The 26,428-nt window shown below is 36.9% G+C and overlaps 1 protein-coding gene across 1 annotated transcript; it reads right to left on the reverse strand.

Moving 5' to 3' along the window:
• Positions 1–702: 702 nt before the first annotated feature.
• Positions 703–22,111, reverse strand: LOC132158796 (G protein-activated inward rectifier potassium channel 4-like). Its single transcript, XM_059568374.1, has 4 exons — positions 21,802–22,111; positions 11,392–11,525; positions 9,722–10,586; positions 703–2,437 (listed from the first exon to the last, which is right to left on the reverse strand). Exons 2-4 carry the CDS (start codon positions 11,467–11,469, stop codon positions 2,094–2,096), a joined length of 1,287 nt encoding a protein of 428 aa, XP_059424357.1. The 5' UTR covers positions 11,470–11,525; positions 21,802–22,111; the 3' UTR covers positions 703–2,093.
• Positions 22,112–26,428: the final 4,317 nt, after the last annotated feature.

Here is a 26,428-nt window from a genome sequence, read left to right on the forward strand (position 1 = left end):
AGAAATCACATATATTCAAATTGAAAGCAGTTATTTTATGTCAAAAATATTTCACAATATAACTGATTGTGTTGACTTTTTAAAAAATCTTACTGTTCAAAAACTTTTGACTGGTAGTGTGTGTTTTATACATATTACAACTGAAATAATACCATGTTTTGTCCAGACAAATAGAACAAGCTAGGTCTCCACAGACTTTAAACCAAAACTCAAAGGACTCAGGCTAAACTAACAAGGAATCACTTTACAAAGAGGGACGATAGGAAAGAAATACAATAAAGGCAATGGTGGTGACTATAACTTCATGCTGAATTATGCAATTAAATTGGCAACAAAAACATTTGTTTCAATATTAAGGCCAAACCTGTGCCGTTGCTTATTAGCTAATTTATCAGTAAAAAAGTTCTTGTTTCCAGAGTTTCTGCAGCAAGACATTTATTTTGAGGGAGGAAATAAGACGAATGTACTTAACATTATACAATATTCCTTAAAAGTTCAGTTCTAGTAGTTTAGAGACCAGTTAATCTCACTCTTAAAAACCTTTTTTTTCTTTTGCAAGGGGTTGTATATATTGTCTCACATTATAATTTTTATTTCATATTCTCATAGAAACCCAGTACAGCGCATAGTGTCTGAGAAGAATAATCTTTTATTTTAATCACTTTATTGTAAAATAAAACAAACATTTTAATAAATCTTCAAAATAACAAAACAACAAAATAGTAAAAAAACTAAATAAAAATAAAATAAAAACAAAGAAGAGCTATAAATAACAGTAAGGGTGTTTCTCAAGCAGAAATATTAATGATAGACAGCAGATATGACTATGGCTAAATGAACCAAATAGCAACAGTACATTTCAAATAAAATGAAATAGCAACAATTACATTGTGCGTTCTGTTTGTTGGTTGTTAATATCCAATTTTTAGTGTTATATATATCTCTCATTCGAAGAAATTAAATAATTATTTCCCACAATTAACCCTTTGGCAAAACTCCGTCATTCCGTCTGGTCGTTTGTGAGGTCTGCTTACAGCAGAGGTCGCTGTTTGCTAACACAGAAAATCTACTTGTTTCAGAAATCATATTCTATAGTTTTCTACATAGTTTCAGACATGATGTGCAATTTTTATGTGCATATTCTATGCATATTCAACACCCCCTTTATAGGGAATGCAATGTCCTTCATTAATGAAATGAAAAACGTGTTTTTGTTTTTTATGACCAGCAGTTTCACTCAGAAAAGTCTGTCATTAGATAAATGCAAAATAAATAAATACAGGAACTTGCAGCATTTATATCACATAAATTCAGAAATCTGACCTTTTTTATCCCTTGCAATTCAGAGTTTATGTCTTGCAATTCTGAGTTTACATCTCGCAATCCTGTTTTTTTTTATTACATCTTGCAATTCTTACTTTTTTTCTTGACATTTCCAGTTAACACCACGATTCTTTTCTCCTCAGAACTATGAATTTATATCTAGCAATTCACAGTATATATTCAAAATGTGAGAAAGAAGTTAGAATTATGATTCGCAATTACAAGCATCCATACATTATTTTTGGTTTGTTCACGGAATACAAATAAAGTTAATTGCAACTTTTTATGGTAATTACTTATTTTTCCTCAGAATCTCACAATTCAGACTTTATACCTTTTTTTAGTTGTCAGTTGTGAGATAAAGTCTCAATTCTCCGTTTCATTATCCTGTGGCAGAAACAAGTGTTCGTAAAATGAAGTAGTGTAGCTATAAGCACCATCTGAAATACTTTTAAACCTCCAAAGCAATGATGTAAGCTCAGTAGCGTGTTAAGCAATCACAGCACAAAGCTGTGAATATAAATTCAAGCTGAAGGAAGTTTTGTGTACCTAATGTTTAAAAACATTACCATTATGCACGTTATTTTCTTCTTGGAAACAGTTAATAACAGTACCAGTGTGGGGTCAACAACAAAATGTAGACCTATAGATTTTTAACTATTCCTCAGTTTATACGGCGTTTTATGCGGCTGAAGTGAGCTTTTGTATCTCCTTATATTTCCATCTGCCACACAGGGGCAGCAAAAGACTGGAAATTGCAATGCATGAACTCATTCTTGCATACACTCCATTCTGTTCACATCACCATTGCTAAAAGTATCTTCTGCTTCTTCTTCTTCTGCCTTGGTCTCCTCCTCAGGCATCTCCTCTGGGCTTTGGGGCTCTCCCATGTTTGCTGGAGGAGAAATAGGGGGCAAAGGGATAGCTTCCCCTTTCTTTGCCAGTTCTGCAAGCTCCAGAGCAGAACAGGAAGGGGTTGGAGTGGGGTAGGTGTGGTGGAAAGTGTCATAATCCACCTCGTAAAATCCCTCCTCCAGCGACAGCACAGGGGTGAAACGTTCTCCCCAAAGCACCTCTGAGTTCAGGTATGAGCTGCGGGCTTGACATGTCATTCCTGTGGGAAAAAACGGTTGTGAGCACAGAAAAGTCAACAAAAATAGCAGTAAAAAGAGAGGAGGCTGATTCCAAATGACTATGGTGTGGACAGCCATGAATAGTTTATGCATGACACGAAAAATTAGAGACATGAAGAAGCGAGACTCTTGATGAATTAAATCCAAAGTAGGACAAAGCAAAATTTGGAAAGTTCATTATTTTTAACAATACTTGAATTTATAGTGGTCCCAAAATGAACTGAGACACTTAAAACATAAGCCTAGTTTTATAAATGTATCTATAATGTTTAAAAAGCTCTGCATTAGATAAAAAAAAGAAAAAAAAAGATTCATTAGATCTTATTAGATATAGATTTTTTCATCAACTGTTATCTAATGCAATGACGTATACAATGTTTGATGTTACTTATGTTTATAATATATTAAAAGTTTAGATAATTATAATTATGTAATAATTATTATAAAAATATATAATAATATAATATATTATTACTTAAAACAGTAGACAGACAGACAGACAGACAGACAGATAGACAGATAGATAGATAGATAGATGGATAGATGGATAGATGGATAGATGGATAGATGGATAGATGGATAGATGGATAGATAGACAGATAGATCTGAACAATTTACTAAGGTTTCCAAATACTTTTTGGGCTGTTGTATAAGCTAATAACATATATATATATATATATATATATAATATGGTTATATATTTACTTAGATTAGTTCAGTATTGGTTATTAAAACCACTTTTATAACATTTCCTGAATAACTGTTTTATTATGTCTTTTTCAAATATCTAAAGGTCACTGTTTAATTGCGCTTTTGACCTTTGAAAGTAAGTAAAGATCCTTTCAATATGCCAATAGGAATGTTCTTAAGCTTAATTAATATTATCATGTTTCCGGTGAAACGCACAGACATGAGATTCCCAGTGTACAGTAGTTCAATAACCACACAGGGTATGCATCAAACTATATAATCAATGATAGCTACTGCAAGAGAAGCTTCACTTTCACTGATAATGCTCTGCAATTGACTTAAACACCTCCATACGGACATTTTAAACTGCTCATTTAAAACCATTTCAATGTGAACAAAATGCTTTGTTAGCCACCCAGGAAAAATCTAAGACATGAAAGTATACTAGAACCCAAGCAGAAGTACAACCAAAGCCTCACTGGAACTGAAGCCTTAATTTATTAAAAGAAAGAGGTTTTAAAACATCTCTAAGCCTCTGAGGGCTGCACCAAACAGGTTCTGCTAAGTGCAGCACACTGTGGGCAGTTTAAAAAGCTTTATTTAAGGGTCTGTTGCAGGTTTAACAGATGCTCTCTCAACAGCATCTGTGCAATGATATTCACTATCATTTCTTGCCCGAGGTTATAAAAACATGTCTTAACGGAAGTCTATGGTGCAATAAAAACCGAAATGTGCAGCTTTATTTTTTACGTTAATTCTTTCATACAGATAGGTTATTAAAGCTGTAAAGTTGTCTGAATCATATTTTTAGTATTGACACTAATGTTCTAGGTGGATGAACCTAGTTATGTGAGTCGTTTCTTCTGTTTGGTCATGACAGGAGTAATATAACTTTGCACAGACAAGATTAATAAGCACTTCTATCACGCTTAATAGATATAATGTTTAAGTTTTTGGTTTTACTAAAGAAACAAAGTGTATTTTAGCCTTTTTGTCCCAGTGCAACAGAGTGATGACATATTTTTGTCCAGTGTTGGGGATAGTTACTTGGGGAAGTAACGCATTACTTTTTAATTTACAAGAAAATATCTGAGATACTTTTTCAAAAAAGTAACGCCTGTTACTTTGTTTTCCCATTTATTGACTGACAAGTCTCATGTCCCCATACTGAGAGAAATCAGAAGTACAGAGGTGTGTGTGCACTGTTTGAACATGATGTTACTATAGTTCTAGACTAAATGTGAATGTGCATTAAATGTGCATTAATTCATCTCACTCACACACACACAAAAAAAACGATTTAGTATTCATCAAAATGAATTAAAACAGAGATATGCAAACTCAGAAAATGACGCAAACCTGCAATAATTACATGTTAAACAACACAAATATATCTAATCCCATTTTATTAACCAGTTTCTTTGCTGCTGACCTTTGATGATCCAGTTCAACCATACGAATAAGCAAAAATGACTTTAGATAAACTACCAAATGTGCATCATTGTTTTTTATTTTATTTTTTTTATTGCTGAAGAGTGTTGAACCTTCTCCGGTCTTCTACAGTACAGATGAATTTACTTTTCCTTCAGCCTGAGGTTTATTCATTACACTTTTTGGTGTGAAAGGGCTTTTATATTTGCTATAAATAGAACTTCTTATATTAAAAACAATCAAGCCATGCTCATATTAAAAAGTAACACTAAAGTAATGCAAAAGCAAAGTAACACATTACTTTCCATAAAAAGTAACTAAGTAACATAATTAGTTACTTTTTTTAGGGTGTAACGCAAGTAACTTTCCCCAACAATGTTTTTGTAGGCCAAACCAGAAGTTAGCATCACCCTGGTTCCTTCGACAAAAACCCAGTAGGATTTTTCCATTGTCTTTTAGAAAAAAAGTGTATTATTCTTACAAGTATTGTTCATGATAATCTTCACAAATTAACAACTTTTCTGAATTTTGAAGCCTAAATACAATCGGCAGAAGTAAAAGGCTAAACATACACTATAAACAAACAACACCACAGTCACATGACTTTAACGTCTCCACCAGTAAGCTTCCTTCAACTTTTCACTCTTTGTTTTAAAAACATTGTTCCTGAAAGTTTGAATTAGAATAGTTTGCAAGAGTGAGATTATAAACATAATAATGATGTGAAAGTGGACTAGTGAGTAGATTATCTTTTTCTGTTCGGCTTGGTGTTGTCTAAATGCCCCCGACAACCTCTGTAGCTCTGTTCATCCACTTGTTAGGAACAACATTTTTTCAAGACACATAAAAGCTGTAAAAATCACTGTTGTATTTTTATGTTGTACAGTTAATGTGAAAATGTCTGGCATTTCAGCCATTTAACCAAAAAATAAATAAAATTTGACAAAATGGAAATGGAAGTGCTAAAATGCTAATTTGTTTCCGAGTTCTGGTCTATAAAAATATGTCATTCATTCAGCACTCTATGATTTGTCCAATTGACTTCATGTTTAAATCCTTTTTTTTTTTCAGTAACACTTTGGTAAAGGGACCAATTCTCACTATTAACTAGTTGCTTATTAGCATGCCTATTAAAATAATGGCTTATTATTAGTACCTATGAAGCACATATTCTGCATAACCATATTCCATATCCCTAATCCTACCCAAACTTAACTTAACAATGGCCTTACTCATGATTAATAAGCAGCTAATTAGGAGATTTCTTCCTGGGTTTCAACAATATGTCATCTGTGATACAAGATATACAAAAATTTTGAACAAGTGTTATGGGATTATTTCTAATGCATATACAGCTAAAATCAAGTCACCATTAGCAAACTCTGACCATGATACAGTATATCTTATTCCAGTTTATCGCACCTTCCTGAAGTCATGTAAGCCTGTGTATAAGGTGATGAGACTTCGGTCTCCAGAGTAAACTGAGATATTGAAGGGTTGTTTTCTCTGCACTGACTGGGAGGTGTTGCATGATCCTGATATTGACAAGCATAATAAAATTAGGACTGAATTATGTCAATATTTGTGGAGATTCTGTAATACCATTGAAAAAGGTTAAACAATTTTTATTAAAAAATAAGTAAAAATAAATTGGCCTTTAAACAAAGGGATACTGTACTCATAAAACTGTCTAAGAGAAAACTTAATCAGAAAATTAGAGAAGCATTTAGAAGTTATGGAGATAAAATCAATAGGGACTTGAGTAAATATCCAAAAAAGCTGTGGTCCAAGTTAAGGTGCATAACTAATATGATTCCAAAAATGATAAGAATGCCTGCAGCAAATGCTGAGACACTGGCAAATGAGCTGAATGAATTTATTGCAGATTTCATGTTAATTCTTATGACTGCAGTGATGTATTGGAGGCTGTGTGGATTGATGATTGTGTCTCTAAACCCCAGATTAGATTGGATGATTTTGTCAGGGCTTTTAAATGTCTTGACATTACAAAGGCAACTGGGCCGGATGGTCTTTCTGCTTTTTTACTGAAAACCTTCGCAAATGAACTATCCTCTGCATGGGTGGACATCTTTCAGAGGTCCACTGATTTAAACAGGATCCCAGATATTTATAAAAAAACAATTATTATACCAGTTTCTAAGATACCCAGTCCCCAAGAGTATAACGATTATCGCCTAGTTGCCTTGGCTTGTGTTGTGATGAAGTGTTTGGAGAGGATTATGGTTTGGAAGCTTAAGGAATAGGCTAAGGTTCATCTTGATCCCTACCAGTTTGCCTGTCAAGTTAATAGGGGCACTGATGATGCTGTTCTTACTGTGGTGCATCATGTTGTAAAAGGATCCCAATGCTTATGCTAGGTTGTTCTTTCTTGATCTGAACTCTGCTTTTAACACAGTGCAGTCACACCTTATGCTCTCCAAACTAAATAGTATGGCTGTTAATCCATACACTGTTATTTGGTTTCATTCGTTTCTCACGGTTGGACAGACTCTTACTGAATGTAGGTCTACCAGTATTGGAGTTCCCCAGGGACATGTTCACCATTGTTATTTACACTGTACACTAATAAGTACAGGAGTCACCTTCCTGGGAATGTTGTTGTAAAATTTTTAGATGACACTGCTATTCTTGGTCTTCTGTATAGGGATAAGGACATTCAACATTATGCCAAAGAGACTGCCAACTTCGTTACATGGAGTAAAGAACACAATCTTGTAATCAATGTTAGATAAATGGAGGAAATCTTTTTTGACCCTAAGTTGGTGTGCAACCATTCACCTATTATGACTGAAAATGAGCCCAATAAAACAGGTTAACTTGTACAAATATATATTATATTGCACTACAGTCTTATCTCTATATTATAAGCTCATATAACAGCCCCAAAAAGTATTTGGAAACCTATTTATTCATGACAAGCTTTCATGGGAGGTGTATGTAGATTATATGTGTCGGAAAGTTCAATAATAAAAAAAAATCTATTTTTATGGAGGCTCAGACTTTTTGGGGTTACACAAAGGGTTATGTTAATGTTTTGCCTGTATCATGCCTGTATTGAGTCTATTTTGTTGTATGGGTGGCCTGGTTTGGTAACCTGACACGCTTCTTTTGCACCGCTTGGTGCATACTGTAATTAAGGTGGTCGGTTTGGGGTTTATCCACCTCTACAATCTACTTTTAGCAAAATTGTTCCCAGGCAGGCAAGGAAAATGACTTTGGACCAATGTGCTTTATGCAGAGTTTGAACTATTTCCATATGGTCGGCGTTACTGCACTCTGAGGTTCAGATACATACGCTATAAGAATTATTTTGTTCCCTTGGCAACAGGATTATTAAACTCAAAGGTGAAAGACATAAGGACACGATTGCTTTAAAAAGCAGGAATCTTGTTACGTGGTCTATCTGTATTGCCCAAAACAAATTTCCCTTATGAGGGATACATAAAGATATAATAATAATTATTATTATTGAATTATTGAAATTATTGAATATTTACTCACCTTCTAGTTGTTTGAAACCTGTATGAGTTTATTTTTTTCTGCTTAGCACAAAATAATTTATTTTGACATTGATGCAATTTGCAATTGACTTCCATAGTATGGCAAAAAATATTATGGAAGTCAATGCCTATTAACTATGTGGTTACCAACATTCTTCAAAGTTTTTTCTTTTATGTTCAGTAAAAGAAAGAAACTTGTAAAGGTTTGGAACAACTCAAGGATTTTTCAGTAAACCATCTCTTTAAGAATGAGTTGTTGTTGAGGTTGAGATTCAAACTAGAATAGCTATGAGAACAATTATATTTGTTATTTGACGTGGACTCTCTGTTCATTACTCCTCTCCCTGATGGTATTACCATGATTGGCCGAACTACCAATCCTAAACCTCCATTACGTATCACTTTAAAGCCCCAAAAAGGGCTTTATTTAGGAAACCAATAATTATTCTTTATAATTTTCCAATGTCGTTAGCCTTGAGGTAAAATCCTGACCTGAATAGTTTGGTATCATTTTCTAATACTGATTCTTTTACTGTTATCCTGCTTTTTTCTAATTTTCTAGACTGGTTAAACCTATATCGACTGAAAGTGGGATGCTCTTGAATGTCAGATGTGAGACAAAAAAAGTATAACTGCATTAAACAAGTGATGATTGTGGACTGAATCAATCTACTCACAGCATCCCACTCCTGAGCAGATATAGATATAGGAGAGAGTGTGTTTGTGAGCATGTGTGTGCATTTATGTGTGCATGAGGTTGAATTGCATTATAATTCTTTCAACTGTCTTCCACTCGCTAATTTCCCTGAGGGTTTACTATTGACAGGCCATGAGCATGTCTTACTGAGAGACATCTCAAGAGTCCTCCATCCTTCAGCTCCACGCAGGCAGCAATATCTGTCTATACTGACACAGAGCACAATGCAAAAGCTAATTAGCATAGTGTAATTGCAAGTGCTGCTGTCACATGAATTCACTGTCAATATAATTAGTGAATCCCATGAAAATACCACATCACGCCCTGCTGTCAGCATTCAGTTACCAGGGGAACTGTTGTAAATCTGGTCACTTTTCATGTTTGACTTACAGGCAACACCCATTTAAATACTCCTGACTCATCCAAAGAGCTCTGATATACCTGGAGAGAGCCATCCATTCCCATTCCCATTCATCTCAATGGCAGTAACTTGGCCTGTGCATCCAGCATCACTTCAGAAAACATTTACTCACAGTCATGTATTTCCAAACTCTATGACCTTTTTTTTCTACAGTGGAATAAACAAAATTAGAATTTTTAAAGAAGATTCTGGCAACCCCTTTCAGTATAATGAAAGTAAATGAGGACTAGGGCTGTCATTTGTAGTTGGTAACTATAATATCCCTTAATGGCAGTCAAGGGAGAAGTTTATGTTTACACTGTAAACTGAGCATTGGTTAAAGACAGATTTTAATAATCAAATATTTGTCATTTTGCTTGTAAAATTATTATATTACCAAAAAACATGTCAGCTGTTGAATGGGGGTTAACGGAGAAATGTTTTTGCTTACAAAACAGTGTAACAGTGCAATTTCTCAGCACTCATTCTCCCCTTCACTCTCACATTCTCCATGATCTACTCTCACCTGTAGCCTCCACCATTCCTTCAAGAATGACCACTATTTCAAACTCTTCTCGCACCAGTTGCTCCTGAGAGATGTCCCAGAAGGGGCTGTTATTGTTGATCTCATGGCAAATGATCAGCGGTGACACCAGGAACAGCCGATCGTCCCCTGTGTCAAAGCCCATGTTGATGTCTGTCTGGTTTAGGGGGATAAACTCTCCTTCCTTGGTCTGCTTAGAGCGGATGAGCTTTGCCCTGATGGAGGCCTCTACAATGTGCGAGTTACGCAAGTCACCAACACGGAACATCAAACACAACTTGCTGTCCCGCATGGATATCACAGCTGTGTTAGAAAACATGAGCGTTTCGGCACGTTTCTTTGGTTGTGAGATTTTCACAAACATGCAGCCCACCATGAAGGCATTGACGATGGAGCCCAAGATGGCCTGCACCAGAAGCAAGATGATGCCCTCGGGGCATTTGTCCGTTATGACACGGTAGCCATAACCAATGGTGGTCTCGGTCTCGATGGAAAAAAGGAAGGCTGAGACAAAGCCATTGAGGTTATAGACACATGGTGTCCACTCGTTGTCATCAGCGTGGTCCAGGTCTCCACGGATGTAAGCAATGAGCCACCAAATGAAGCCAAAAAAAACCCAGGTGGTGGTGTAGACCAGTGTGAAGACCAGCAGATTGAAGCGCCACTTTAAGTCCACGAGTGTGGTGAAGATGTCCGTCAGGTAACGGTAGGTTTCGCGCACGTTTCCATGGTGGACGTTGCACTTGCCATCCTTTTCCACATAGCGCTGACGCCGTTTTCTCGAATGACTTCCTGGGGGATCGGAAGTCTCTCTTCCTCCCACAACCATCGTACGGTCTGTGGGGATCTACCATCAAGAATGGAAAAAGAAGTCAGAAAAGAATCATTTCAAGTTTGGCTAAAAGAAAAGATTAAACAATAGCAGTTAACATCATAACCCATCAGCACTACTGTAAACAACACTTACTAAGACGAGGACAAGTAACTAAAAGTAGTGACACTAATGTTTTTGGTATCATCTATTGTTTAGATTTTTTGAAGTAGAGTAGCTTTTCAGAAACAAGCTTTCCAGCAGCTGAAGCAATAATCAAACTCTTTTCACTAAACACTAAATTCATATTTTCAAGTTTGCCATAAAAGACTTTTACAATGTTACAAAAGTGCTGTTCTTTTGATCTTTCTATTCATCAGAGAATCCTGGGGAAAAAAAAATCAATCAATGTTTCCCCAAAAATATTAAGCGGCACAACTGTTTTCAACAATGATAGTAATAAGAAATATTAATTGAGCAGCAAATCAGCATTTGAGGGAGGATTCTGAAAATCCAGCTTTGCGTCACAAGAATAAATTACATTTTGAAATATATAAAATAAATTCACTTAAACTGTAATAATATTTCACAATATTACTGTTACTATTTTTGATTAAATAAATGCAGCCTTCTTGAGCTTAAGAGACTTCTTTCTTCAAAATCTTACTGACCCGAAACTTTTCAATGTATTTAGCTACTTTTTGTTACTGGTTAGCTTGAATGTAGCTAATCTACTGTAAACTATGAGTAGTTGCTTAACAAGTTACAGCTGCAAAGAAGATTCCCTAAAATTTATACATGTAAAAAAAAAAAAAAGGAGTAAATGTGAAACTGAACTTACTTTATCATTGGAATCTATCCATTTTCTTGGCAGCTTGATGCCTTGTTTTTCCACATCCTGGCCCTTAAAACTACTCATGGCCCGGAAGCCGTAGACGTCGTCTTTGATCCAACACAGTAGCTGGAGCTCTTCACCTATTAGAAGAAAACAGATGAAAGCTAGTAGGTGAAACTCATAATGGAGAGCAAAGTTTAGAGAGTAATTTATAACAAACAGTGAGATAAATGTGCCTTCAAGCGGTCTTAATTAAAATCAGAGTGTTAAATTATGTTGATCTACAGTGTTTGTTTACCTGCACACCACATTTACAGTTAGTCCCTGAATCAGTAAAAACAGTAATATCGTGAAGCAGTATTACTCTTTTAAATAAGTTTTCTGTTAATAATAATTTTTAAAAGTAATATTTCTTGTGATAGCAAAACCCAATTTTCAGCATCATTACTCCTGTCTTCATTGTCACATGGTCTTTCAGAAGTCTAATATGCTGATTTAGTGCTCAAGAAACTTTCTTATTATTCTTATTTTATATATATAATGTGTTTTGTGGAAAAGGTGATACGTTTTTTGCAACAATGTCTTTACTCTCTGTTACATTTGATAATTTTAATGCATCCTTACTTAATAACATTATGAATTTCTTTAAACATACATACATACATACATATTAACAAATGTTTGAATGGTAGTGCATATTTTGACAAACTAGTTCAAAAAATGTGTTAAGTGATTTAAAGTCTTCTACATCAGTTTGAATTTAAATTACATTCAGGAACTAATTTGGAACTGAACAACATCCTGAAATGGCGCACAAACCCTGTTGTCCCACCTGTTTAGGACTCTGGCTTATTGTTGTGATTGGCAGGATTGCATGAACAAGACCTGAAATTCATATACCAGAGCACTGAGTCCAAATCGGAGGAGATGCCATTAAACAGTCATAACTTCAGAAAGCTGATCTAGCAGAGGAGAGAGAATGATAACTTTGGTCATTAGCCTTTGCCATATAATTGGATAAGTGCTGTGGGCAGACACTAGAGATGACCACACTGCAGACACAGCAGCGATGCTTTTCATGTCTGTGGCTTATCCTCAGGTCCAAACAAAGCTCTGCAGATTTCCTCACAATTTAAATGTTTTGCATATTCACTGATTTAATATTTTGGCTATTTTAATCATGCTTTCATGTATGGAGAGTGCAGTATTTTCCCTGCAGACCAGAGCAGAAAATAAAATCCTTTCCTTATTTTGAACAAATCAGGATCCCAGGAGGCTGAATCAACCAGGATGCTGTCGTCTTTGACCCAGACACATTTCGCAGTCAAACACCCTGCAGCTCAGCCACAACTGTGCCACTGTCACTCTGTCTGAAGTGTTGCGTCATCACAATTCAGAACACTGGATAGCACCAGGGGTCAGTGTAAAATGTCACCAACTGGAGTGAGCAGCAGGAGAGCACTCTTGCTCCTCTGTGCCTCTCACCGAAACGGAGCAGAGAGAACAACCCCGACAAGCCGTGAGAGATTTAATCATGGTTTAATTATCTCATAAATCTTTATTAAGCTCTAAAATTCTATTTAAGGTCAACATAAAAAATAAATAAATGTTTACATTTTCTTAAGAAATATAAGTTGTACATATGCAAAACTCGCTCGCTGTCATGGTGCTTTTTATTATTTGTTCTGAAACAAGAACAACTCCATATCTCAAATTATCTATTGTGTTTAATAACATTCTGTGTTGGAACTGGCAAACTCACAGCTAGAATTTTATATATTCAAAACATAATTAATAATTTTCTGCAATTTTTGCATAATTTGAAATAACACAGAGAGAAATAATAAAATATTCTAGATATTACGAAATTTACTTTAATTTTACCTCATATCTAATCTCACCTCTAATATAATTTTTAACACAATATAGGGGGGAAAATAGTTAAAAAAAATTGTTGTAGTGGAAATGACACCAACTAGTAAATGTTATGGTTGAAAAATGTATAGAAATTATTTTCACACAATAAATATTGAAATGGTATTCTTAATTCTGTTATAATTATTTATAAACAATATATATTTATGAATGAATATAATTATGCAAATGATTTTCATAATTAGTTTCCAGAACTTTTAAGAATAGATCAAAGGTGGCAGTTAAAATATTTATAATGCTAAAAATGATTTCTGTTTCAACTAAACACTGTTCTTTTGAAAGTTCTATTCATCAAAGAATCATTAAAAATATACCACAGTTTTCACTAAAATATTAAGTTTTATTTCAACTTTGAAAATAATAAAAAATGTTTCTTGAGCAGCTGAAGCAATTCAGTTTGCCACCACAGGAATAATTATTTCTTTTGATTATCTTTATATATAATACATAATTATTAATTATAAAGGTTTCATTATTATTTATAGCCTATTCATATTCATGATGGATTTTCATAGTATATGATTTATGATTGGGATGTCTGGGTCTGTATCAAGATTAAAACAATAAAATAGATACTTAAAATGGATTCAGAAAAATAGAAAAAAACTAAATCTGAAAATTGTAATCATGTTGAAATTCTCCATTTAACAAAAAGAAAAAGAAAAACACAAAATCTGTTGATTTTAATAAAAATCAACCCCTTGGAAATAAGAACATAGCAAGCACCACTAATTAGATGACTCTTTATACAAGGTCACCTTTAAAGGAAGACTACCAGAGAAATGGCATATAACTTTGGCGCCGAACATGACATATTTCAGTCAGCCTTCTATAAGCTGAATGCTAGTCTCCAGACAGCACTGTGACAGATGGAGAAGACATAAAAAGGACTACAATGCTAAAATACATTAGACAGCACTCAAGGAAAGATCTATTGAGATGGCTTAGACTAATCTTCATCACAGGATCTGACCTTCATGCAACCTTTATCCGCCGTGGTTTAAATGTGCAATGTCTTACTATAGTTAGGGGTGGATTTTATCAGCTGTTTATTATTCATACAATACATATTACTGTTGTAGTTTTTCTTAATAACATTGCTATATAGCTGATAACATTGTTTAGTTTTCTTATGAATGTTTTTAGCATGATTTGTGAAAAATGTATCTACTGAATAACATAGACTTCTTCATGGCTAGTGGTTGTGTATTTCATTTCATTCTGTAACCTACTTGTTCTACAGATCTGTGTACTAGTGTTAAATGCTACTGTTTTTGACAATGTTTATAACGTTCCTGACAGATAATATCATGATATAAATTTTTTTTGCGTTTCCCTTACCAAATGTGCTATCCATTCAGCAATAACCATTAACAGCAGTAATTTGATTACTACTTGTCTGCGATGCAGTGTTGGCAGATATTGCTATTAAAACAAACAAAAAATGCTAAAAAAAACAGACATTATTTCAAATCTTTTGCAATTAAGATAATAAAACGATATCGCTGTCCCTAAACTGCAATGTCTTACTTAATTAACTTTCTTAAGTGTCAAATTAAATGGAAAATACAAGTCCAAAAACAATTATATTAGCTGGATCTGGCAACACTAGTGTAATATGAAATTATACATGCCATGCAGACGTTCATACGAGGAGTTTAACAGCAAATGAGTAATTCAGAGAACAAAATTTTATTTTTAAAACATGAAAAATTGACCAAGGTCCGGACATCGGTGACCTCATACAGACCTGTAAGCAAAGGTCTGACGCTCTGGAAGCTTGTCTGGTCATTATATTGGATTTAATAAGCTTTGATATGTCACACCGCTGAACCCTGCACCTCACAGGAGGGAGACTAATGGTTTAGCTTACTTGTGATGTGTCTTTAAAAGCAGATAGCAGTTTGCACAGATTTTCAGAGTAGCACAACATGCATCAGAGTACAGCAGATGCCTTATTTAATATGATAAGAATCAAAAACAGTGCTGTGAGGGATAAACATACAGTCTGTTCAATATGTTGAATGTACTGATGTTGATATTTTAAGCAAATAACTCTGACAAACATGGATCATAAAAATTTAAATGTTAAAGTCTCTTCTCTTATCTCAGATTAATATGCAAAAATAACTACAAGTAAGAAATGTACAGGTTGATTTCCTCAAAGTGTCGCTGCTTCGTAACAGTTAAACTATAATAGTGTAAATGTGAGGGCCCGCCCGCTAACTGTTTGTCTGACCAATGAACACAGTTTAAGATATTTTATATTTAGTCCGATGTCCAGAAAGGTAATAAAAACATCTTCAAAGTAGTCCATGTGACATCAGAGGGTCAGTTTTTTGAAGCATCGAAAATACATTTTGGTCCAAAATTGGTCCTTTATTCAGCATTGTCTTCTCTTCTGTGTCTGTTGTGAGCGAGTTCAAAACAAAGCAGTTTGTGATATCCGGTTCGCGAATGAATCATTCGATGTAACCGGATCTTCTTGAACCAGTTCACCAAATCGAACTGAATTGTTTTAAACGGTTCGCGTCTCCAATACGCATTAATCCACAAATGACTTAAGCTGTTAACTTTTTTAATGTGGCTAACACTCCCTCTGAGTTCAAACAAACCAATATCCCGGAGTAATTCATTTACTCAAACAGTACACTGACTGAACTGCTGTGAAGAGAGAGATGAACACCGAGCCGAGCCAGATAACGAACAAAAGATTGAAAGATTGACTTGGAACGACATGAGGGTGAGTCATTAATGACAAAACTTATCTTTTGCACACATTTTTAAGCATTGCAGTTTAAAAACAAATGATTTTAAGCCATTCAAATGCAATTAGCAGAAAAAGAGAATTCACTTTTGTAACTTTAATAAGAAGAAATGTATAATTTTCACAGTGAAGAATACGCAGTTTTATTTCATACTTGATTACTTTATACAATATATGTTGCATTTCAAATTTATTTGTTCTACTGTAGTAGTTTTTTTTTTACCACCACTTAAAAGTCTGGGGTCGAGATACAACCATTTCAAAATCTGGAATCTGAGAGTACAAAAAAACTAAATACTGAGAAACCACCTTTAAAGTTGTCCAAATGAAGTTCTTAGCAATGCATATTACTAATAAAAATTAAGTTTTGATATATTTACGGTATGAAATGTACAAAATTTCCCAGTCTCTGGGAGGGGTGCTGGAAAGTGCTCCGACTGGGGACTCCGTCGTTTTACTGGGGGACTTCAACGCCCACGTGGGCAACGACAGTGACACCTGGAGGGGCGTGATTGGGAGGAACGGCCCCCCTGATCTGAACCCGAGCGGTGTTCAGTTATTGGACTTCTGTGCTAGTTACAGCTTGTCCATAACGAACACCATGTTTAAGCATAAGGGTGTCCATCAGTACACGTGGCACCAGGACACCCTAGGCCGTAGGTCGATGATCGACTTTGTGGTCGTTTCATCCGACCTCCGGCCGTATGTCTTGGACACTCGGGTGAAGAGAGGGGCGGAGCTGACAACCGATCACCACCTGGTGGTGAGTTGGATCCGATGGCGGGGGAGGAAGCTGGACAGACTCGGCAGACCCAAACGTACTGTGAGGGTCTGCTGGGAACGTTTGGCCGAGTTGAAGAAGGAGTCCTATCGGGCCTGGTTGGCTTGTGGGACTCCTGAGGCAGCTGACAGGTACCGGCAGGCCAAGCGGACTACAGCCCGGGTGGTTGTGGAGGCAAAAACTCGGGCCTGGGAGGAGTTCGGTGAGGCCATGGAGAAGGACTATCGGTCAGCCTCGAAGAGATTCTGGCAAACCGTCCGGCGCCTCAGGAGAGGGAAGCAGTGCCCTACCAACGCTGTTTACAGTAAAGGTGGGGAGCTGTTGACCTCAACTGGGGATGTCGTTGGACGGTGGAAGGAATACTTCGAGGATCTCCTCAATCCCGCTGTCACGTCTTCCATTGAGGAAGCAGAGGCTGAGGGCTCAGATGTGGACTCGTCCATCACCCAAGCTGAAGTCACCGAGGTAGTCAAGAAACTCCTCGGTGGCAAGGCACCGGGGGTGGATGAGATCCGCCCTGAGTACCTCAAGTCTCTGGATGTTGTGGGGCTGTCTTGGCTGACACGCCTCTGCAGCATCGCGTGGCAGTCGGGGACGGTGCCTCTGGGATGGCAGACCGGGGTGGTGGTCCCTCTTTTTAAGAAGGGGGACCGGAGGGTGTGTTCCAACTACAGGGGGATCACACTTCTCAGCCTCCCTGGGAAAGTCTATGCCAGGGTACTGGAGAGGAGAATCCGGCCGATAGTAGAACCTCGGATTCAGGAGGAACAGTGTGGTTTTCGTCCAGGCCGTGGAACACTGGACCAGCTCTATACCCTCTACAGGGCGCTGGAGGGTTCATGGGAGTTTGCCCAACCAGTCCACATGTGCTTTGTGGATTTGGAGAAGGCATTCGACTGTGTCCCTCGCGGCGGCCTGTGGAGGGTGCTCCGGGAGTATGGGGTCCGGGGCCCTTTGCTAAGGAGCTTGGTTCGTATTGCCAGCAGTAAGTCAGACTTGTTCCCGGTGCGTGTTGGACTCCGGCAGGGCTGCCCTTTGTCGCCGGTTCTGTTCATGATTTTTATGGACAGAATTTCTAGGCGCAGCCAGGGGCCAGAGGGGGTCAGGTTTGGTGACAACACGATTTCGTCTCTGCTCTTTGCGGATGATGTTGTCGTGTTGGCCTCATCAAGCCAGGACCTTCAGCATGCACTGGGACGGTTTGCAGCCGAGTGTGAAGCGGCTGGGATGAGAATCAGCACCTCCAAATCCGAGGCCATGGTCCTCAGTCGGAAAAGGGTGGCTTGCCCACTTCAGGTTGGTGGAGAGTTCCTGCCTCAAGTGGAGGAGTTTAAGTATCTTGGGGTCTTGTTCACGAGTGAGGGAAGGATGGAACGGGAGATTGACAGACGGATCGGTGCAGCTTCTGCAGTAATGCGGTCGATGTACCGGTCTGTCGTGGTCAAGAAAGAGCTGAGCCGCAAGGCGAAGCTCTCGATTTACCGGTCAATCTACGTTCCTACTCTCACCTATGGTCATGAGCTTTGGGTCATGAACGAAAGGACAAGATCCCGGATACAGGCGGCCGAAATGAGCTTTCTCCGCAGGGTGGCTGGGCGATCCCTTAGAGATAGGGTGAGAAGCTCAGTCACCCGGGAGGAGCTCAGAGTAGAGCCGCTGCTCCTCCACATCGAGAGGGGTCAGCTGAGGTGGCTCGGGCATCTGTTCCGGATGCCTCCTGGACGCCTTCCCGGGAAGGTGTTCCGGGCGCGTCCCACGGGGACGAGACCCCGGGGAAGACCTAGGACACGCTGGAGAGACTATGTCTCCCGGCTGGCCTGGGAACGCCTCGGTGTCCCCCCAGAAGAGCTGGAGGAAGTGTCTAGGGAGAGGGAAGTCTGGGGTTCTCTGCTTAGACTGCTGCCCCCGCGACCCGGCCCCGGATAAGCGGAAGAAGATGGATGGATGGATGGAATGTACAAAATATTTTCATGGAACATGATCTTTATTTAATATCCTAATGATTTTTGGCATAAAAGAAAAATCGATCATTTTGACCATTACAATGTTTTTTTGGCTATCGCTAAAAATATACGCCAGCGACTTAAGACTGGTTTTGTGATCCAGGGTCACATATTGCTCATTATTTCTTTGACAAGTTCAATATACCAATTTATTGCAGACGCATGGGTGCAATTTTGAACAAATTACTAAATAAGGATAAACTAATTTGTGTCATGAATTTTAGAGCTAACACTAGATTCGAGAAAATAACGACTTGAATTTTGAATCTTCCATCTCATAAAACACCCAACAGTCCCAGTGTTCTTCCCAACCACAGTTCACACTAAGAGTGTAACCATGTTTCACTTAAGTTCACAGCTGCCTGGGGTTTGGGCTACATCAAAATGGATTGTAAGCTGTGATCTCCATAAGTGAGAGACTCTACACGAACCAGAGGAAATGGGCAGCGCACATCACCCCAAGTCAACCTTGACACAGGAAAAAACAACATCAGCGTCAGCCGGGATGCTGAAGCAATGAAAGTTACAGTGCTTGAGCCAATCTGCACTGCTGATGTTAAAGATGTTCATGGTTATATGTGGGGAAAGGGGCAAAGTATCACAGCTTTCCATGAGTAAATCCATTACCCTGCTTTCTGACAGAAAACTACTGCTACTTTGGCTGAGTTAATATGAATTTATGGATCTCATTGTATTGTGGATCCAATCTCTGCTGTTTTTCATGTATGATGCAAGTCTATGTTACATTATGTGATTATCTCAAAGTGCTGTATACTGTACAATCATAGTGCTGTGCATCACTGTGCTTAAAAAAGGAAAACGTAGAAAAGAACTTTGGTTCTTGTTGGAAAAAAACACTAAGTGTACAAAGCCAAGAGATCAGGATCTCTTGACCTCTCTCAAATAGCCTTTTCATAGCTGTGAATAACTTGCTTTGGTAGTCTAAATCCACTTTATATTTCTATATGCATATGTCTGAATATAAGATTAATTATTTCAGTTAGCTATGTGTATGTTTATGTATGTTTAAATACGTAACACCATGGTCCTGTGATGCATAACATTTCATTCCTTCATATGTCTCCATATATGGTGGAATGATAATAAAGCTCACTTGAACTCAGAAAAGTATAGATGTAAGCATTCCCATGCACCAGAATCTAAGCATCTTAATACACCTCACAATCCTTACAAGGCTGGATGTTGTTCACCTTTGGAATAATGTTCCCTGAACCATCCAAACATATGCCACTGTACTGACTAGAAGAAAAAAAAATACTAAATTTGCCTGTAGGTCTGGTGAGACTTTGCCTTTTTGAAAACATTAATATGAATAACAGGGCGTGATGAGCTCACAGTGCCTGAGGCCGCTCCCTGTCAGTTCTAGGACGATGATTTATTCAATAGCCTTCTAGAAGAACGAGCGACAAACGGCCAGCTCCTGTACTCCCAAGAAAACCATGCTCAGGTTTATGTATGAATTAATCATTCATGCATGTCAATTATTTAGGCATGCATGTAATTTGCACAGCGAAAGCCTCAACATTTTTCAAAAGACAGCTGTAAACCACACGTAGTAAAGTAGATAAACAACTGTCTTGCATACTGGTAAGGAAAGAAAATCCAGTTCAAGTGAATAAGCTCTTTAAATCATATACAAATGACTGAAACAATCTATAACTAAATGTATAATAGAAAGGGAAATTGGGGTGAGAAATCAAAGGTCAAGGTTTAGCAGGTTAACACTGGCTCCATTATAACCCCTTCTGGAAGATGCTGTAACTACACCATATTTCTCCATTAAAGGTTATTCAAAAATATCTGTATTCTGCAATATTTTTAATTTTGAAAAAAAAAAAAAAGTAATTATATAAGATGGTAGATAGTACATATTTCACAAGTGCCTGATCATTTTAGGAGGCTCTAAAAAGTGTGAAATTGATATAATTTTCCCTGTCTGCTGCCTTTACCGTTATAGCTCAGGATAGTCATAAGTGAAGGGTTTGGGACAGTACATTTTCTTGTAGTGTCATCATTGTCATGATGTAATGTTCATAATGTAAAAAAAGAAAACAGGCAGTATAACTGAGCATCTATGAGCTAAGATGGGATCCTCTGCCAGCTGTTGTGGAAACAAAGCGCCACTGAAATAAATGGATACACTAAGTACTAGTTAGTCAGTTACCAGTTCAGTCAATCGAAAATGAGCTACAGGGGTGAAATCACTGCCATACATGATCACTACCCTCCGGAGGTGACAATGTGTACAGAAACATACAGGACAAAAAATGATTTCAGTGTAAGCAAGTCACATTTGTAGCCTGACTTATAATGTGGTTTAAGACCATATTAATCAGTCTCATCTCAATAAGCAGGTTCTTGCATTCAGTTTTTCATCTACATTTTAATAGCTGACCAGCCTGAGAAAGGTTGTAACACTTTCCAAGTACTTTGTTATACCCACAAAAATGAGATCGTGTATACATCTGCCACACACACTGTTAGCATACTACATCTATTTGTTCTATATTTGCTTCCAGACTTTATTTGCTGATTAGATTAAAATGTTTCATTTTCATTTACCTTTATAAATTAAAAATGCATTTGTATAGCCTACCATAGTATTTATTATTATTATTATTTTTTTTTTTAATAAATGACCATGTCATTCAATATCAACACAGTAGGTACTGAGGTATGGTTTAGGCTACTTGGGGCAAATACTAGGTTTCCAAACTACTTTAATCTGAAGTTAAACCAATATGGTAATATTATACAAAAACACGACACACAGTGCAAAAACATATGGAATTACACTGACAACCGATTCTCTGTCAAAATCGCATCATGAATTATAATAGTCTTGACATATCAACTAAACAATCACGAAACAAATAAAACATTCGATAAAAATAAAGCGTAAAACTCACTTTCGTAGTTCAAGATAGTTCCTTGCTTGGGTTCCCAGTGGCTCTCCAATCTGAGCTCATGTGAAGCGAAGCGCGCACGCCAGTGTTTGCTTTAAAACATTGCCTCCAAGCGCAGAGAGAAATATTATGACGACAACTCGTATGTCTTTAAACCGTTTCGCGTTAAAAGCACATCCCATGAAGTCAGATGAATTAAACAACGACTCGCGCAAAGCTAACCGCGAGCAAATCCACAGAAGAAGGTGTGCTGGAGATCGTAGTGTCAGTGCGGTCGTTCAGTTCGCGGGAACAATGTGCATGATGAGAGGGAAATGACAGATAAAACACAGAAGCATGAGGGAAAGCGTGATACACATGTCTCCTCCCCCAGTTCCTGCCTCACTCCAAGCGCGTGCGGCACGCTCATGCATTATATCGCTCATTTCATCAATGCATTTGACACGGGATGCTGCTCAAGATATCATGTAGTTGTAAATCGATTCAGGACAATTCAGTAATGCACGGTAAGATCAATGACAACCGCTTATGTCTCAAGTCAAGGGTCACATGCATGTTTAACATTATATTGATTTTTGTTGCATTTTGTAAACTACATAAAATATGAATTATATTAATAAATACAAACAACACTGGACTTCGGATAAAAGTGTGTGCGTGTGCTTTTAAAGTTACATAATTAAAATATATATATATTTTATTGACACATTTACATACCAACATAAAGGGTATATTTATTTATTGTAGTTTTTTTTGCACTATGCAATCTACATAAATAAAAACAAGAGGGATAGATAGATAGATAGATAGATAGATAGATAGATAGATAGATAGATAGATAGATAGATAGATAGATAGATAGAAGCAAGAAGGTTGAAATGCACTTAACTTAAAAGTAAAAATTCTGCCATTATATATACTCAGCTTTATCTGAAGGCCAGTGTTTCTTAAATATCTTTTGTGTTCTGGAAAATAAAGTCATGAGAATGAGTAAATCATGAAAAAACTTAATTTTAGGTGAACTAACCCTTTAATAACAAAATCAAGTAAACTTCAGTTATGTTACTCTTATACTTAGTTTACACATGTATTTCTAAGAGAATATTATTTTTCATGAGCCACCAGCTCACACTGCTTGTTCTATGGTTAGAATATTAATCGTCACTGAAGTTCAACAAGTATGACGTTACCTGTGAGTGAAACATGTTAATGAGAATACCTGTGGTGAACAGCTGCAGGCTATGTGAGAAAGAAAATATTTATAATTCAGAAAATGAGGACACTAAATTTGGAAAGAAAAAATATAAATCAATCATCTTAATGCCATAAACGTGAAGTGTTTTAATAGACAGACATTCCTATAAAGTATATCTGCTTCCATACTCTGTGTGTGGAATGTACAAATTTGTGTAGCTGGGGTACATATGCAGAGAAAACTATGTGACATTAAATTGATTAACATTGTACAATATGCAGTATTGTTTCACTGGGACACAAAATCCCCCAAAGTGTAGGAATGACCCAAATGCATTATTAACAAATGTCTAAAAAAAAAAGTAAACACACTTTTCAGTCAAAGATATTCCATCTTCAGATAAAAGCAACTGCTGACACCAGCATTGGCACTGTAAAGTTGTCCTGCACCATGCTGCACATTTTAAAGTTATAAGAGCAAACAGAGGAGACAGCACAAATGGACACCATGGAGCTGAACTCCGCAGGGGCCCAGACAGGGCTGTACTTTGATGAGGTGTGGATGATCAGAGAGGGACGTCTACAGGATGCTCTATAGCACCGAGAGGCCACTGAACCTATAATGATCTATGATTACCTGTGTCAGTTTTTGATCTAGCCATCTAGCCTTCCGCCATATTAGCCTCCTCTGCAGGGATGACAGAACAGGTAGTTTGTGGAAATAGCTTCTATTGTTATTAACTCAACCCTCACTACCCAAGACACTTGGGAGGATAGTTGTGGAAAAACAAAATACCATGAAACAGCAAAAAAAAAACCTGGTACCATCATTGAAAATACACTGTCAAGTTATCAGTTCCCCTTTATCATGTTTTCTTTTACTCGTTGACCTTCAGCTATTGTCTATGCAGCTTCAATCTGAAACAAACCATCTTAAAAGGGGATAAAAGCATCCAGGGACTTTTACTGTGATGAATACTGCTTTAGGTGGTGTATTTCACTTTTCCATCACAGCTCAAGGGTAAGGTAATTCCACCTGTATCTGATATCACAGGCCCATTTTATTACATACCCCAAATGTGAAACATGAGGACAATGTCTGAGGCTCTAATATGTAAACTATATAGTAACCTATATGCGTTTTAAAAGCTTATATGTTTTATGTTCACACATAATTTATACTTTATATAGCATCACAGGTCATTATTTATCTGACAAAGTTAAAGCCTAGAGTGCTTGTGAGTCTTATATGGCCAGTTTTGCCTTTATTAGTGCAAGTGTGTTCTTTACAACTCACTAAAAAAACGTGCTTTTAAAGCATTAGCAAACAAAGCAAGTGGTTAATATTTAACTTGTAAGAATTTATGCAAATAATGATACATTTTAGCTTTCATGGTAACTTGGTACCTTGGTAAAAATAGTAAAAACTAAGTATTAGAATAATTTCATTTGCCATTGAAGGAAATTCAGCTTTGCCATTACAACAACACATTTTAAAATATATTCAAAAGGAAAACAGTTATTTTACATCGTAATAATATTTCAGAATATTACAGTTTTTGATCAAATAAACGCAGTCTTGGTAAGCATTAGAGACCTCTTTTAAAAACAAAACAAACCCCAAATGGACAGATAGTGTGCATATTGCATATATTATTTATACAGTAGTTATATTTTTTCCCCATACCTTAATTTTATTTTATTTTTTCAAATATTTAGAGATCAGGATCTTCATATTTCAGACTCAAACACTTGCCTCCAGCAACGAGACCATAGATGAAAGTTAGTTTAGATTAAATTACTGAGGATGAATGGGAAAAAAATATGGCCTGGAAACTCAAACAGAAACAATTAATACACATTTAGACAAAGTTAATATAAATGGAAAAAATTAGGATTTACATCACAGCTTCTGTATTAGACAGATTCAATGCTGCCTGATTATGTATTCAATTTGGGATATAAACTCACTCTGTTTCACAGTATTTGCTTTATTGGACTCTTAACAGAAAACTGTAACCTCAATAATAAATAAAAATGATTACTTTTTCTTTACTGCAAGCCCAATATAAATAGGCTACTTTTTCAAACTAATGGTATTCTCTGGCCATAGGAAATATTCAGTCTTCCAAAAGATATCATATGAGGGTCATTTATTGAATATGTAGAAAGAGTGACACCTTTTTGACATGGAACAGACAGTTATGCAAGTAGCAATCAGTGTCATTGCCACAGTGTGCCACAGTGTTTGTGTGAGACACAAATGAGAATTTGTGTCACAAATTAGATTTTTGTGTGAAATGTACCTTTAAGTTTGTGTAGCAAGAAATATACACTAAAACCTTTGTTAAATCATCCGAAGACAGTTTCAGAATTAAAATCAAAGATATCCAGGGCACAAAAGAAATTTGGTTTAAAAAATGGATTTTGTATAAAAACACTATATGATTTAAACTGGGAAAACAAATCCTGCATCCCAGGAAGATGGTCTAAACCTGCGATTAATGTGCCTTTTAAAATTCAGAGAGACACGATGTTCATTCACAACACAGCAAGCTGCACAGTCTCTCCAAATTTCTTCAACACAGTGAAATGTGGCCCTCACAGCGGCTTCATGTCCATCTCAATCATTCCTAAATAGCCCATCACAATGACCGTACATGCCTAAATGCTGGAAATGAGTCTATTATAGTCTCTGCCTTCAAGGGTTCCTTTGAACAATACATAACCGCTTCTTCCTTCTGTGGCCAGAGATGTATTAGGAATGAATAAGCAAAAGAGAGTTTGAAAGAGAGAGAGAGGGTAAATAGCTATCAGAACCAGAACGATGATTTGTATGGTGACGAGCCACTACCATCCCTATAATTACATCGATGACCTGGTGGACACATCAGTGGCTTAATCTCACTGCAAAATTACATATCACAGTGAATTTTTTTGAGATAAGTGACACAAAGAGAAATGTCCAATGTACAAGCGCAGATGCGACTCTGATGAGGCGGCTGTTTTAAAGGCATTTCGTCTGATTAGTGTTCTGCAAGAGCATTGCATTGATGGGTGTTAATAGCAACTGACCACATTAAAGCAACAAATTAAAATTTGCATAAAAGGATAATGCTTATAAAGGTAATTTTCTGGAATGTTTTAGAAATGTAACCATCATGCTCTCTCCAGAAACTCCAAGGCTATTTTAATAACTCCAAAAACATACTTGACATTTAAAGGAATAGTTCAGCACAAAATAAAAATATGCTGAAAGTTTTCTCACCCTCAGGCAATCCAAGATGTACATGAGAACATGAGAAAGATGCACACAATCTTTATCAGAACAGATTGGAGAAAAGTAGCATTACATCACTTGCTTACCAGTGGATCCTCTGCAGTAAATGGGTGCCGTCAGAATGAGTCCAAACAGAGGATAACAAAAAATAACAAT

The sequence above is a fragment of the Carassius carassius genome, chromosome 15, assembly GCF_963082965.1.
Source record: "Carassius carassius chromosome 15, fCarCar2.1, whole genome shotgun sequence".
Taxonomy (NCBI): domain Eukaryota; kingdom Metazoa; phylum Chordata; class Actinopteri; order Cypriniformes; family Cyprinidae; genus Carassius; species Carassius carassius.

Bases quoted from the DNA above. Each gene is read 5' to 3' on its own strand.
- LOC132158796 (XM_059568374.1), bottom strand. From the start codon at position 11,469: ATGAGTAGTTTTAAGGGCCAGGATGTGGAAAAACAAGGCATCAAGCTG. The intron at 10,587-11,391 runs GTAAGTTCAGTT...TCTTGATGGTAG, and splicing joins GGATAGATTCCAATGATAAA to ATCCCCACAGACCGTACGAT. The intron at 2,438-9,721 runs GTGAGAGTAGAT...TTTTTCCCACAG, and splicing joins AGGAATGGTGGAGGCTACAG to GAATGACATGTCAAGCCCGC.